Source organism: Pelodiscus sinensis, unplaced genomic scaffold (genome assembly GCF_049634645.1).
Source record: "Pelodiscus sinensis isolate JC-2024 unplaced genomic scaffold, ASM4963464v1 ctg40, whole genome shotgun sequence".
NCBI classification, from domain to species: domain Eukaryota; kingdom Metazoa; phylum Chordata; order Testudines; family Trionychidae; genus Pelodiscus; species Pelodiscus sinensis.
Genome location: NW_027465932.1, coordinates 979,726 through 995,470, shown reverse-complemented (window position 1 = coordinate 995,470; position 15,745 = coordinate 979,726). Strand labels below are relative to the sequence as shown.

Here is a 15,745-nt window from a genome sequence, read left to right as displayed (position 1 = left end):
GCGGTGGCAAGTGGTCCTTTGGGGTCTGGCTGCAGCCAGTGGCTGCACACCCCCCCCCCCCAGCCAGGTCTGCTTCCAGCCCTCCTCCTCCCGTCCAGCTCCACGGCCCCAAATCCTCCCCAGCTCTGCTTCCCACCCCCTCTTCTTGCCGGCCAGCCCTACGGCTCCCTGGATCCCCCGCCGCCAGTGCTGCTTCCCTCCCCTCTTCGTCCAGCCCCCTCATTCTCCCCTCCAGCCCCATAGCCCCCAATCGCCCCCCCAGCTCTCCTTTCCACCCCCCTTCCGGCCAGCCCCGCCCCCTTCCTCTCCCTGTGTGTTGTGCTATGGCATGCTGCGTTGCTTCTAGATGAGCAAAGGCCCCTTTGACCACAATGTGGGCCCTGCTGAGCCTGGCATTGAAGGCCTGCCGGGAGGGGCTGAGGTGTCCCGTGTCAGGCTTCTTGAACCAGTGCTGTAGGGGGTAGGCTGCATCTCCCAGCAGGCACACTGGCACGTCCACGTCCCCGACCCTGATGTCCCAGTCGGGGAAGAAAGTCCTGGCGTACAGCCTCTGGCACACGAAGGAGTTGCGGTACACCCACGTGTCGTGTGCCTTACTGGCTGAGCCCACATTGGTGTCCGTGAACAGGCCCCGGTGGTCAGACACGGCCTGAAGGAGCACGGAGAAGTAGCCCTTCCTGTTTATGTAGAGGGAGGCGTGGTGGTCCAGTGCATGGATGAGAATGTGCATCCCATCGATTGCCCCCCCGCAGTTAGGGAAGCCCAGGGCGCCAAAACCCTGGATGACCATGTGCAGGTCAATGAGGGAGATGACTCTGTGGAGCAGCACCCTATTGATGACCTTGACCACTTGCAGAGAGACACACAAAAGCGAGGGTCACTGGGGTGCCCGGGTGTCTGGGAATGTTCTTTCCTGGCACTGCCCCGCGCCTCACTCCCAGGAGCAACTCCCTCTGCAATCTTGGCCACCGTGGGCAGTCTGCAGAACAGCCGGGATAGTCCAAACCATGGCCGGGATAGTCCAGGATAGTCCAAACCCTAAGGCACTTTCACCACCTCCGACCCCGTTTTCCCTGGGGCAGCCCATATCCTCCTTGCAGCCCCCCCCTCCTGGCCCAGTGGCTGGTGACTGCTGTACCTGCATTAGCACCGCTCCAAAGGTGGATCTCCCGACACTGAACTGGTTCCCGATGGATTGGGAGCTGTCCGGCGTGGAGAGCTTCCAGAGGGCGATGCCACCCACTTCTGGAGGGGGATGGTGGGCCTCATGCAAGTGTCCCATCACTGCAGAGCAGGGGCGAGCCACTCACAGTGCTCCAGGAAAGTGTCCTTCTTCATCCTGAAGTTCTGGGTCCACTGTTGGTCTCCCCAGCACTCCAGGATTATGTGGTCCCACCAGTCGCTGCTGGTGTCCAGACGCCAGATGCGGCGGGGCACGCTGGTGTCTAGGCACTGCTCCTCCATGGACCCCAGGGGGGGCATGGGGAGGGCCATGGGGCTGGCCTGCAGTAGAAGGTGCCAGGCAGCCTCCAGCAATTGCATCTAGGCTTGCAGCAAGGCATTTAGCATGAGCACCAGAGTGCCCAGGGGCGGCTCTGGCTCCATGGTACCGAGTGCTGCCGTGTCCCAAATGAAAGCGACCGGAGCAGACGGAGAGGAAAACGCTTTGCTGTCCCTCGGCGAGGTTGGCAAGCAAATGGGAAAGCTGAGAACCGGCTGTCCAGGGGAGGTCCCTTTAAGCACGAGCCTCAGGTAACCTCAGACAGCAGCCACACAAAGCAACTACTGACCTGATGCCCTGCTGGAACCGGTTTGAGCTGCCCTTAAATGCGACCCACCATCCAATCAGTGTGGATGAGCTATTTCAAAATAGAAAAATGCTATTTCAAATTAGTTTTTGGCTGTGTCTACATTGGCGTCGCTGCTTTTGCAGAAAAACTTGCTGCCTTTCTACACTGGCCCTGAGTTCTTGCACGAGTACACTGACATTCTAATGTATGAAATCAGGGCTTCTTGCGCAAGAACTATGATGCTCCTGCTCAGGAATAAGCAAGAGGCCAGTATAGACAGGCAACATTAATTTCTTGCACAAGAAAGCCCTATGGTTAAAATGGCCATCAGAACTTTCTTGCGCAAGAGAGTGTCACATTGGCATGGATACTCTTGCGCAAAAGCACATGCCAGTGTAGATGCTCTGTTCTGAAAAAGTGTTTACAGAAGAACTCTTCCACAAAAGAGTTTTTGCATGAGAAAGTGCTTTTGCAAGATCATGCGAGTGTAGATGTAGCCTTTGTGTCTCTATGCGTTATTTCGAATTAGCTTATTTCGAATTAACTAATTCAAAATAAGTTAATGTGAAATAGTGCTGTAGTGTAGACATACCCTTAGAGTGCCAGCATGGGAAACAGTCCTGAGAGAAGGGCTCAGATCAGATGATGGCGATGTGCTTTGAGCAAGGCTATTTGAAGCCCAGACAGAGAGATCTTTCCTGCAGGGCATAGATGTCCCCGGGAGAAGGAGGCATGGCAAGGTGCCAGCCAGTCCAGAAGCCTGCGGGGAGGACTGGGGACAGAGCTGCTCAGCTTCCTACTGTGTCCTGTACATGGTGGGTCTCTCAGAAGTGGCATCCCACAGAGAGAGACCTCCTATCCTTCCCCGCTGGACGAAAGGGGGGAGGGTTGGGGAGGTGTGTGAGTGGCAGAGACCGCTTGCCATAGAGATGGCTACCGGGGTCCTTTCCTCTTCCTCCCCACAGCAGATTCCCACACAGGGGATCACTGTCCTCCCCCTCACTGCGCTTGACTGGGAGCAGATGCTGCCTGCGTGTGGGCAGGAGCCTGTGCGGTGTGTGGCCCTGTGTGTTTCTAGGACCCCAGCCTCCTCAGTGGTGGGGTGTTGTGGGAGGGTGTCCCCCACGGAGCCCAGAGTAAGGCGGCCTCTCCGGGAACCTTGTGAGAAGGACTGAGGGTTCCTGTGTGACAGCGTCATGGGGCTGAGCGCTCCGCACAGGTGCTCCGTGTGCTCAGGCTGTTGTGCGACCCCAGGCCTAGAAGGTCGAGTGAGGAGTGCGCAGCCCCTTGCAGCCCCCCACCACTCCCACGTGTGTCTAGGGGCAGTTCTGGAGCTCACCTGTAGTGCCTTCCCCAGCTTCATCCGAGCCCTGGGAGACACCTTGGGATATGGGGGACCAGCTCCAGGCAGATGCCCATCTCCATGCCCCTCCTCCTGCTCCTCCACAGCCCCACCCTCATGGATGCTGCCTACGGGCTTGTCCTGGCTGGAGTCAACCATGGGGGAGGGGAGGGAAAGAGGAGACTGGCCCCTCTCCCAGGGGGGTATCCAGCTGCTCAACGGAGCAGCACCTGTGTGGTGCTGCCCCAGAGCGGGAACCTTGTTCCTTGGCCTTGCTGTACCCCTGTTGCAGTTCCTTAGTCTTCTCCCTGAGCTGGCCCAGGGTGCGGCTGCACCTTCTGGGCCAGGCTGCCCAGACCTTGATGAGATCCAGGGTCTCCCCAGGAGTCCAGGCCGGTGCCCCCCTTTGCCACTGGCCAGGGGCTTTGGACGTGGCTGCTGGCAGCTGTGGGGGGCAGAGGGAGTGCGGGGGTCGGGCATGGCTGCAGTGAAGGGTGCTGGGTGGGCCAGTGTGGTGGCCAAGCCCTTTCACTGCAGGGGAAGGGGAGCGTTGGAGCTGTCAGGGGAATGGCCAGAGTGGCCACAAGGGCGGCCGCGAGAGGCCTCTGGAGGCCATTTGTTCCAAAGTAACAGCAGCTGAGCGTCCAGGCGAAGGCTGTTTGGAAAGAGGCGCTATTCCTGCTCCCGGGAGAAGCCGTGGTTACTGGTCTGAGATAACGGGCTCGCTGTGTGGACGCTCCCCAGGGCTTCTGCCTCTTGGCTTTTCTCCTTCCCACCCCTCTGACCCCAGAGAGTGACCACGGACACTGCACAGCCTCCCTCTACCCTCAGCTTCCTGGCTGTCTGCTGACCAGCCATTACTGCCCCTCTGGGCTTCATATTCCAGTGAGCCCGGATATCCCTCCTGGACCCCATTGCCCCCTTCAGGCTCCATGTGGGGTGCACCCCCTCACATCCCACCTGCTGCCCCTTGAAAATGCCAAATGAGAAGGTTGCCACATTTGCTGTACTGCCGTATTTTATTTGCAGAGCCATACACAGGCCTTTCGGGGCCTCGTGTGTGAAATGCAGATAGAGAAAATAGAAAGGATTTCATCTCATCCTCACTGGTCCATGTGGCTTTTGCTAGTCCAGCGCTGAGTAAGAAGCTGAGCCGCAGGCCACAGGAAGCAGCAGGTTAGAATGAAATGAAATTCTGCCCTTTATTATTAAGAAACTACATTTAAATCACAAGAGAAAATGAAACATGAAACTGTGTTGTCATCATTAGCCAGACCAGTTATTAATACAGTGAAACAACCTACCTCCTTCTTCTCCTAAATATACCAATCACCCATCTCACAGGTATCCACAGATAATCTTTACACCTAGAACATGCTTCCCTAATTCTTTTTAATAGCCCATGATACCTGTCTCTTTGGGTTCTCATGTGCTGTTCCACTTTTTCTCCAAAATTTCTGCATTTTTCTTCAAAGTTGCCATTATCATAATGGAGCATCACCTCGGCCTCAACGTATAATTCACTTGTGTAACAGGAGTTCCCATTCTCCCTCACCATCCCCTCGGCAATTTCCATCAGCACTCGGACCTGCTCTGTCTGTTCTGCTCCAGATGATTTGTTATTGAAGGCGCAGTACCGGCCCCCACACTGCTGAATCAGAGTCCGCAGAGCTTTGTTATCCGAGTGGCTCACGTAGTCACTCAGTGAACCGCTCCCTAAATCTTCCTTCCGGGTGAACAAGACGATCATGTGCCTCATGGCCCCAGCTCCAAAAATCTCTTGGACTTGTCTCATGGCTTCCTGGTCTTCCTCCGTGTAACGGCCCAGCTGGGTCACCAGCACCAGCGCATGGGGGCCTGGGGCAGAGAGCATGATACAGCGGCCGATCTCTTGATAAGCTGCCCTACTACAGTCCTGGGGGTTGAAAATTGCAGGCGTATCGATCACCAGAATCTTCTTCCCCTCCCAGTCCCTCCTGCCTGATCTACAAACTCTGGTAACTGCCTGGGCTGCAAGTTTGGACTCAAACACGTTCTCGCCGAGGATGCTGTTCCCAGTCGCACTTTTCCCCGCTCCGCTCTTACCAGCAAGGACGAGTCTCAGCTCTGAGTCTCCATGTTGGCCATGGGCCCGTGAATCTGTTCAGAACAAGAATAGGAAGGTCACGTCAGAGGGAGCACAGGCCAGCAATGGGGCGGGAGAGTCTGGGGTTTCTGGGTCACTATCCTGCCTACCACCGATGTTGTTCTGTGACCCGGTGAAGCCACTCACCCCCGTGTCTCCACTAGAAAGGCGTGGCAGTGCTGCTGGGTCACTTACTATTCAATGGATGCCTCTTCTAAGCCTCTAAAGCCCACAGGCTGAGTTCTATTGCCTGGACATGTGCAGGGCTTCCTGGGGACCTGCGGACGGGTCAATAGTCTCTCTTGGGGGTTAGGTGAATGAGTCGTTCCTGTGAGCACGTCCCCCCCATACCATGTGACATTAACGCTTCCTGAGTATTCTGAGATTAGTTTTGCCTACACCAAGGGCTCCATTGGTGACTCGGACCCTCCCTGTATGGACACAACCCATGCAGGCTTTACCCCAGCTAGTGCACCACGCCCAGGCCTCCTTCGCTGGAGCAATCGCGGGACGTTATTGAGGACGGAGTCTAGAGCTTCTGTATGTGTTGGCCCAAATGGATGCTCCAGAGAGGGAAAACGTGCATGTGCCACAACAAGCTCTGGGAAGGCCAGGAGTCGGCAGGCGCATGCAGTCCCTGCAGCGTGGCGGCTCACGGTGACCTGCTGGGGTGATTCAATCTCAGCCCATGCGGTTCAAGAACATGCTCTACAATCCACTGTCAGACTGTGGTTGCAGGGCGTCTCTGCACTACAGAATGACGTTGGACGTACTTAGCATAGAGCCACCGTCGGAATTCCATCCCTGGTGCATGTCCGCACCTTGCTTCCTGTATCGGCAGCGCTCGTCTGCACGGGCAGCGCTTGCACCAACTCATCCGTCAGCGAGGGGCCATGTGGGGCAGCTTCTCAAAGCCACTCACAGTCCGTGTAACCAAGGCAGTGTCTGTGGCTAGGCTGAGGCCTCGTTCTTATGCTGAGGCCTCTGGCTGGGCAGCCATAAACTGGGAAACAAATGGTCGCGCCCCCGCATCCCAGACCAGCCCTACTGAGACAAGGCAATTCTGGGCTGCTGGAGAGGTGACCGGATCTGGCCCCTCCAGAGAAAGGGGAGAGCCAACTGGCTGTTTCCTTTGGCAAAGGAAGGTGCCAGCCCCTGGGTGGCGCTTTTCCTCCCCAAAGGGCTCCCGGAATGAGTGTGGGAAAGGTCTCTGGCCCGCATGACCTAGGGGGTCAGGCTGTGCCTGTGTGGTGAGGATGGATACGTATCTTAGAGGTGTTCTCTGGCACTGTAGCCAGGGCGGATGTGCAAGGACCAGCCATGGTAGGTGTATCGATTCCTCTGGACTGCCTGGAGAGGCCGGCAGTCGGCAAGTTCTGTGGAACTATTTTTCCGTCCCTTTTCAAAGGACACTGGGGAGGGGTGGGAGTGGCAGCCGTGCCCGGAAGAGCTTTGGGCAGACGTACTTGGCAGCGGGCGGGGGAGAGATTGTCTAACGGGTTATTGTTTAACGGGGGCAGAAGCTGGGAAGCCATTGGAGCCTCGTGAAGCAAGAGCAGTGAGATGGAAGTGATTGCAAAGCGGGAAGTCTGAACAATGGAGGAGCTGTGGCCGCGGTGTGGGTTCTGTCTGGGGTGGGAAGGGGTCTGTATGGCAAGAAAGCCCTCTTCCCTGGCCAGCTGACTCGGGCTGGCCTGGCTCCAGCTGGGGGGAAGGTCAGAGTCCCAGTTTCATCCCAGCACAAATATCTCCACGGTGCTTTCATAGCCCCACGGCCTGTACTGGTAAATACAGGCCCGTCGCGGGGGGTAGCTGGCAGGGTATCTTGTCGCTGCAGGGGAAGGAGAGGAGCCCCTGTAATGTGACCGGGCAGGCTTAGCTGAGATGCAGGGCAGGGGAGAACGGGGCCAGCTAAAAACCTGCTGGGCTGGGGACATGCTGCTGCAGAAAGTGTCGGGACTTTACTCCAGCAAATGGACCAGCCTTCGGAGGATGCCAGAACAGCTCGTGAGCATTCACTGGTTGCAGCCTTCCATGGGGATCCCCCTTTGTAGAGGTGTCAATGCCATGGTCACTAGCGGAAGGAGGTGGGTGACCCCCACTTATACGATGCTGCCAGGGGATGTCTTGCTGTCCCAGGCATGGGAGAGGAAGGGGGCTGCGTCATGACAAAGGAAGGGGGACAAAGCAAGACCTCTCTCATATCCCCCCAGGGTCTCCTCTCTCTCATATCCCCCCCAGGGTCTCCTCTTTTCTAAGCTGAAAACTCCAAGTCTTTTTAATCTCTCTTCATATGGGACCCGTTGCAAACCCTTCATCATTTTTGTTGCCTTCTTCTCAACTTTTTCCAATGCCAATATAGCATTTCTGAGACAAGGCGACCACATCCGTAGGCAGTATTCAAGATCTGAGTGTCCCTGGAGTTTATAGAGAGGCAATAAGAGATTCTCTGTCTTATTCTCCATCACTTTTTTAATGACTCTTAACATTCTATTTTTTTGACTGCCGCTGCACACTGAGTGGGTGTTTTCAGAGAACTCCCCATGGTGACTCCAAGGTCTCTCTCTTGGAGACTTTTCGACCACAGCATCACACTGGGAGCTCATGCACAGCTGATTATCCACCGTGAGCCCCAAATCTGCTTCAGAGTCCCTGCCTGGCAAGACTGAATCTCTCACCCTGAAATGCGACCCACATTCTTTGTTCCTAGATGCTATTTTGACATGTACCCTTCACAAAACACAGGCTGTTGCCTTTTGCCCAGTTTACCACGTGATCTAGATTTCTTTTCTCAGTGACCTGTTCCTTCATTACTGGCCACTCCCTCGTTCTTTGTGTCACCTGTAATTTTCATCAGTGCTCATTTTATGTTTTCTTCCAGGGCATTAATAAAATATTAAATAGCACAGGGCTAAGACTACGTCTACACTGCACCTCTCGCGCAAAAACCTATGCAAATGAAGCACAGATTAGCATATTTCCACACTTTGCATAATTAATTCTGGCTGTTTTTGCCCAAGAGGCAAAAAGCAGCTGTGTAGACGGCTCTTTTTTTGTGCAAAAAGCCCCTCTTGCATAAGAGCCGTTCTTCCAGCTCTTTGAAAACTCTTTGAAGCAAGTTACCTAGAACAGCTGATTTAAAAAATAGTGGTGAACACTTCTGCCTTTTCTGCATTACTATTGAGAATTTTACCATTTCCATTTACTATTTGCAATTTTTCACATTCTTTTATTTCCTAATATAATTCATATACATTTTATTGCTCTTAACTCTACGGGCCATAGATTTCTTCATGTATCCCTTTGCTTCCCTTATCAATTGCCTCATCTATGTTGATTACTGTCAATTATATATGGTAACTGTAGCTTTTTTTGTACTCAGTAAAGTGTTCTTAAACAATTCTCATTTATCATTCAAATTTCTCTCTCTCTCCCTCCTTTACTCTTTTTACATATTGGGATGGACTCTCCCGATGCTTTATGAACCTGACTTATGCATATAAATATGCATAGTTTGAAGATGTTTTGGATGAAACACCTCGCGTAACCGACAATTTTCATGTATCAGTCTGCTGGATTTGTCTATCTTATTTTGGTGAATGAATCATTCTTATATGTCGAGTTAGAAATATGGAGCAGGGGATGGTTTATGGGTTTAAATACGCAAATAAAAGCCACCAAGGGTGTTTCCCTCAACGCCTGGATGATCACCTGTAAACGGCCTCTTTTGTCCTGAAAGTCTAAACTGTAGTTAGTCTTAGGAAGTCATGTGACCACCCAAACAGGCAGGGTCTAACCAGGTAATTTTTCACGAAAGAGGAGAACATGAAACAAACAATTCCTGCATAAAAGTGAAGCCATTTAAGATGCAAATTATTCATACTTCAGTCCTTAACAGGCATGTCACTCCCAAGGGAATGAACCAGGGATCCCAGGGAAAAAAAGATTGTCCCTGACTTGGAGGTTTTGGTGAAATAAGAAACGTTTTAGGGTAAGTTTGAATTGAGGATTTAGTGTTCGAGTTAGCTCCGTGTTTTCCCTTATTTTACTTTTGTAATTTACTTTGCTCTGCCTGTTCTCACTTGCTGCCACTTGAATCCCACTGCTTGCACTTCAGAAAATCACTTTATTTACTGGCAAGCCCAGAGTGAATAATTCTTACCTGGGGAGCAATCAGTGCGCACATTGCTGACAGGGGCTGCCTAAATAATTCATTTGGGATTCTGCTCCCATTTCGGGAGGGGCATCCCAGGAAGCTGGGCCCCAAACTGCATTTTGCTCAGACCCGGAAAGGTTCGATGTGTGTATTGCTCCTCGCAGGGGGCGGGGGCAGGGATCTCAGCTCGGGGCCTTGGCTGCGGGAGACCAGGGAGCCGGCCAGCAGGACCGGGTGGTGAGGAGCCCCAGAGAGCAGGAAGGCGAGTGGCAGTGGCCGTGTCAGCGCCCTGGGGAGCACCCCAAGGGGTCTCCCCCATCACACGTATTAGAAATGTGCCCACGTCCTAATCACTTGCACTGAAGCTGCCAGTAATTTTAGTTCTGAGATCGGCTCCTCTGTGTCAGCTGAGAGGAGGGCGCCTGTAGAGCTCCCCTGGGTCGGCTGTAAGGCTTTGGGTGTTATGAAATTGTCGCCTACAACGTTTACATTCCCAAACTTGTTTCAGTGCCGGCAGCATGAGTCCGGCCGCAGCGGGGAGCAGGGAGCAGCCAAGAGCAGAGGCCCCCTTCTTCCTGTGCCCGGGGCTAGCCCAGCATGGGGGAGGGGGCTGAGGTGGGCTGGGCCGAGAGCTGTCCCCTGGGCCTGGCTAATGAGCAGTAGCTGAGGCAGAGCTGAAGGAGCAGCAGGGGAGTGGGTGTGGGAGGGGCTCCTGCTCTCCTCCGCAATGAGATGCCTCGACGCCGCCTTAACCGCATCCCGTCCCCGCCCCGGTGGTCCCTGAGGGGCCGAGACGGGACCCGGCTGCGATGCCCTGGCTCGCCCGCACGGAGTGACGTCGAGGGCCCTCGGGGGGCCTAGGTCTAACCACGCAACGGCCCCGCGCGATGGGGAGGCTGGAGGCGAGGCCTTGGGAAGGCAGCGTCAGGAGAGTCAAGGACTGACACACTGAGCCAGACCAGAGGGCTGCTGGCCAGGGCAGTGGAATTCCTGGGCAGCGTCGGGGAGGGGAACTCCAAAGCCTTCCTCCTGTGCCCAAGACATGGCCCTTTGAGCCAGGTCCGGAGGAGAGAGCCATTGTCCAGCGATGGCCCATTCGCAGCGCAAAGGGCCGGGCTGTGGCAGGGGGGCTGCACGTTTCCTGGCCCTGCGTGTCCTGGGGACCAGGGGCCAGTAACCTGTAACCGCTGGAGGCCCGTGGGGGTCTGAAGGGCTAATCCCACCAGAGAGAGCGCTGGAGCTGGGCCAATCTCTGGGGAGCTTATCAGCCAATGGGCCCATCCCTTTCCCGCATCAGGGCTTTCTCTGGGGGAACCTGCACGCTGGCTCAGAGCCTGTGGGGTGACTAGTAAGTGGGGCAATTGCACTGGGAAGGGCCTGCAGCCCTCTGGCTTGTGGGGGGGCCCAGCTTGGCCCAGGCGCCAGGGGAGGAGACTGAGGCGTGGCCCCACCCAGAGAGGTGACAGCCGGAGAGCCAGACGCCTGGTGTTGGTCTCTTGGGTGGGCCACAGCGGGTGGGAAAAGTTTCCGTTTCCCCAACCCGTGACACCAGCAGCCGTCCCTTGGTCCCTGCCCCCCATTCCACTGGCCACCGGGGCTCTTGGTGTCACTCCCAGCCTCAGCTGGGGTAAGTTCCTGCAGTGAGCGGGGTGGCCGCTCACTCACCCCGAGGAGGGAGAACCCCTCTCTGGGCCGGGCTGGAGCCTGCCCCTTTAACTCTGCAGCAGCCTGGGGGAGGGGCGGGAGTATAAAAGCTGGCCCAGACGCTCAGTAGGGACCCGGCTGTTGGGGGCAGAGGCCGGCCCTGAGAACGCTGAGTGACTGGCCTGGGCCACCAGAGGAAGAGCCCTTTCTCCCTACCTCTTGACTGGGACCATACAGACCCTGGGGACCAGGGGAACAGGTGCAACACGAGGGGGTTCTGGAAATGGCCATGGGGAGGCAATGGATGGTCAGGGGGATCTGACCGTCCTATCAGCTGGGTCGGGGGCTTCAGTGTGGATCCCCTGCTGGCCGTAGCGACTGCGAGGGCCCTGGGCCGGGATGTGGTGGAGTAGGGAAGCCCATGTCTCCCCTGCACCTCGGCATTTAGGTGGCAGTCGCCCCCTCCCCACTTGTGCTGCAGAAAGTTTTGCTTGCCTGCCTTGCCCTGAACTGGGGCCGAGGTCACCTTGTTGACTGTGGGGACTTGTTTGTTTGTTGTCCCGCCTTCTGGCCCTGGTTTTAAAGGGGCCTCTGGGCAAGGACTCAGGACGGGCCAGGACTCTTACAGTTCCCCATTGGCCCCAGGGCGGCCTCGCTCTTTGCTTCCGGAGCTGTTGAGTCCCACCCAGCCTGGGTCACAGGTGAAGTGAATGGCTGGTCCCAGCCTGGTCTCTGCTGGTGGAGATGTCCCTGGGGTAGGAGATGGTCTCAGTGCTACTTGAGGGGGGTTGGCAGCAAAGGGCCACGTGCTCTGCTGGCACCAGGAAATAGCAGCCCCTGGAGAGCTTACGGGCCATGGAGCAAGCGGGAGAACAGAGAGTTTGTCCCTTATTGCACAGGGGCAGCTGGAATGAGCCCGACGGCGAAGCGAGGGGAAGCGACCGTGTTGTTCTGTTGCTTTCTTACCAGGGGGGGCCTCTTCATCTCCCACCTGCTGATTTCTCGCCATGTCCAGCTGAAATAGAGAAAAACGGCATCATTTGAAAGGGCACGAATGCCTGGGAGCGAAGTGCAGCAGGAGCCACTGGGGAGCAGAAACACACTCACAGGGTCCCTTCCACAGTGTTTGTGTAGCACCGATCCCCCCTGCATCCAGCCGTGGGCAGGGTTAGTTGGGAGACTCAAGGGGGGTCCGAGGAGCGTTTTCTTCTCTCTCTCCCTTTTGAAACTTACTTTTGCGATGGGCAGGGGCCTGCCTGCAGGCCACCAGCTAGAGACCGTGTGGAAGTGCCGCAGGGAGACCTGGAGGGTTAGTCACAGCTCTTCCCAGCTTTCTCGGGTTCTCCCCGTCTGACGGGCAGCTTGAAATCAGTCGCCCCTTCTGCAGAAAGGAGGAGACGAGGAAATTCACCCGGAGCCTTTCACACTGGTACAGCGATTGGGGGCCTCTTGTTCAGAGCCGCTGTACAAACAAAACACATTCAAAAGTGTGTGTGTGTGTGTGTGTGCATGCGTGTGTGTGTGTGTGTGTGTGTGTGCGTGCGTCTGTGTGTGTGTGTGTGTGCGCGTGCATGTCTGTGTGTGTGTGTGTGCGCGTGTGCATGTCTGTGTGTGTGTGTGTGTGCATGCATGTCTGTGTGTGTGTGTGCACGCGTGCATGTCTGTGTGTGTGTGTGTGTGTGCATGCATGTCTGTGTGTGTGTGTGTGCGTGCGTGTCTGTGTGTGTGTGTGTGTGTGCATGCATGTCTGTGTGTGTGTGTGTGCGTGCGTGTCTGTGTGTGAGCACGCGCACATGTGTCTGCACAAGTTATTAAACCTTGACATGAGACTATATCATCTCACCCACAGAATAACACACGTTAATTCTTCTTGTGATAGCTGTTCCAAGAGTACTAGTAAAGAGAAATAGACATTTTAAAATGGTCAAGTGAGACTAAATCCATAGAAGGGGGCTAAGGTACCGTAACACTTAAAGAATTGGATGCAGGCAAACAGCAAAGGGTTAATAACAGACAATAACTGCAAGTTCGCAAAGACCACACTGAGATGGGTAACAAGGTTGTTGTGCACACCGCACATTCTCTAAACAACGAGAGTAACGGATCTTCTCTGAATTCAGCGTAATCAGGACACAAAGTCTGCTCCAGAGGCAGAAGAACAAATCGGTCTGACCACACCCTGCCACGGAACGTCTGCACCGTTCCATCCATTGAACGGAAAGGCCCAGCAGAACAACGTGCTGCCGTCTATACTATTCTGAAAGGAGTGGTGTCCGTCACGCCATCTCTCACACAGAACGCTTGAGAAAACACGAGAAATTTCTAAAAAATGCTGCAATGAGTGAGGAAAAGCACTGAGCTAAAGGCCCGGCCGGCAGAGGAGAGAGCACGGCCCAGAACCCCCCAGCAACCGGCCATCCTGAGCCTCCTCGATAGCCTGTACCCCAGGCAGGTGCCACTGCACCCCCCAGGAGCAAGCGTGTGAGCTGGAACATCACAGACCCTTGCAAAAGCGCTTTGGCCATGCTGGTAGCCGTGTGATCAGATCACAGACTGTCCGGGCATCACAGAGTGACACACACAGACCCAGCCGCAGCCCTGACCTGTACCTGGAGAGCACTCCATCCCCAGCAACACCCCAACCATTGCTGGCTTGCTTTCCAGGCCCCCCCGCACATCCACACGCTGCCTGACTTCAGACACTTCATGACAGCAAAATGCTCTCCTGACGAGCCCTTTCTCCCTATTCGCCAGAGCATTCCCCCGGCAGTGATCAGTCCCACCACCTTCCCTTCCAAACGCAGCCACATTTTAAAAGAAACACATAACGAGTGTCACATACCTTTGTGCGGACGTCTGAGCTCAGAGTGGCCGTGAGTTTTCTCTCCCTCCCGTGTCTGTCTGTGTCTCACGACAGCATGTCCCCTGCTGGCAGATAAGCTGTGAACACGCCCATTTTAGGGCTTCTTAGTTTCGATTTCAGTCCCTCACAAGCTCCCCTGAGAAGGGAAAAGGTACAGTGGGTTTGCTGTGTGGCTGGGAGGATGGGGAGCAAGGAGGGGAAGTGGGACTGACAGCAAAGGGCAGAGGGCAGAAAAGCCAACGCTCCTCCCCAACTTTTACAGGAAATGGATTCATGCCAGCGAGAGGCTCACAAACCTTCACCACACAGGAAACAATGGGGAGTGAAGTCGTTCTCCCTAGAACTGAACAGACTGAGACTGGAGCAGCACAAGGAGATCTGATCGGGATATTTCAGTTCTTCCCAAACATTTTTTCTTTCAAGAACCTAAGAATGGCCATAAGGGGCCGGACCAAAGTCCATCTAGCGCAGTGTCCTCTCATAGAATCATAGAATACTAGGACTGGAAGGGACCTCGAGAGGTCATCGAGTCCAGCCCCCCCGCCCTCAAGGCAGGACCAAGTACTGTCTAGACCATCCCTGATAGACATTTATCTAACCTACTCTTAACTATCTCCAGAGATGGGGATTCCCCAACCTCCCTGGGCAATTTATTCCAGTGTTTGACCACCCCAACAGGCAGGAACTTTTTCCTAATGTCCAACCTAAACCTCCCTTGCTGCAGTTTAAGCCCATTGCTTCTTGTTCTATCCTCAGAGGCCAAGATGAACAAGTTTTCTCCTCCTCCTTATGACACCCTTTTAGACACCTGAAAACTGCTATCCTATCCTCCCTCAGTCTTCGCTTTTCTAAACTAAACAAACCCAATTCCTTCAGCCTTCCCTCATAGGTCATGTTCTCTAGACCTTTCATCATTCTCGTTGCTCTTCTCTGGACCTTCTCCAATTTCTCTACATCTTTCTTGAAATGCAATGCCCAGAACGAGACACAATACTCCAATTGAGGCCAAACCAGCGCAGGGTAGAGGGGAAGAATGACTTCTCGTGTCTTGCTCACAACATACCTGTTAATGCATCCCAGAATCATGTTTGCTTTCTTTGCAACAGCATCACACTGCTCACTTATATTCAGCTTGTGGTCCACTATAACCCCTTGATCCCTTTCTGCCGTACTCCTTCCTAGAGAGTCGCTTCCCATTCTGTGTGTGTGAGACTGATTGTTCCTTTCTAAGTGGAGCACTTTGCATTTGTCTTTATTAAACTTCACCCTGTTTACCTCAGACCATTTCTCCAATTTGTCCAGATCATTTTGAATTATGACCCTACCCTGCAGAACAGTCGCAACCCCTCCCAGCTTGGTATCATCTGTAAACTTAATAAGCGTACTCTCTATACCAATATCTAAATCGTTGATGAAGATATTGAACAGAGCTGGTCCCAAAACAGACCTCTGTGGAACCCCACTTGTTATACCTTTCCAGCAGGATTGTGAACCATTAATAACTACTCTCTGAGTATGGTTATCCAGCCAGTTAGGCACCCTCCTTATAGTACATAATAAGAACATAAGAACGGCCGTATTGGGTCAGAGAAAAGGCCCATCTAGCCCAGTATCCTGTCTGCCAACAGTGGCCAGCACCAGGTGCCCCAGAGAGTGTGGACCGAAGACAATAATCAAGCGATTTGTCTCCTGCCATCCCTCTCCAGCCTCTGACAAACAGAGGCCAGGGACATTTCTATCCCCTGGCTAATAGCCGTCTATGGAACTAACCTCCATGAAATTATCTAGCATCTCTTTAAACTCTGTTATAGCCCTAGCCTTCACA

At 54.4% G+C, this 15,745-nt stretch overlaps 1 protein-coding gene across 2 annotated transcripts; it reads right to left on the bottom strand.

Moving 5' to 3' along the window:
• Positions 1-4,168: 4,168 nt before the first annotated feature.
• LOC142825161 (GTPase IMAP family member 5-like) lies at positions 4,169-14,057 on the bottom strand. Of its 2 annotated transcripts, XM_075916897.1 has the most exons (4): positions 13,900-14,057; positions 12,291-12,438; positions 12,024-12,072; positions 4,169-5,271 (listed from the first exon to the last, which is right to left on the bottom strand). In XM_075916897.1, the coding sequence occupies exons 3-4, from the start codon at positions 12,064-12,066 to the stop codon at positions 4,433-4,435; spliced, it is 882 nt and encodes a 293-aa protein (XP_075773012.1). In that variant the 5' UTR covers positions 12,067-12,072; positions 12,291-12,438; positions 13,900-14,057; the 3' UTR covers positions 4,169-4,432. The 2 variants fall into 2 exon arrangements, with proteins under 2 accessions (XP_075773012.1, XP_075773011.1); XM_075916896.1 differs by lacking the exon at positions 13,900-14,057 and having other exon boundaries at positions 12,291-12,508.
• Between the last annotated feature and the right edge of the window lie 1,688 nt (positions 14,058-15,745).

Coding starts and splice junctions, on each gene's coding strand:
- LOC142825161 (XM_075916897.1), bottom strand. CDS start 12,066: ATGGCGAGAAATCAGCAGGTGGGAGATGAAGAGGCCCCCCCTG. Junction 5,272..12,023: donor AGATGAAGAGGCCCCCCCTG/GTAAGAAAGCAA, acceptor TGTTCTGAACAG/ATTCACGGGCCCATGGCCAA.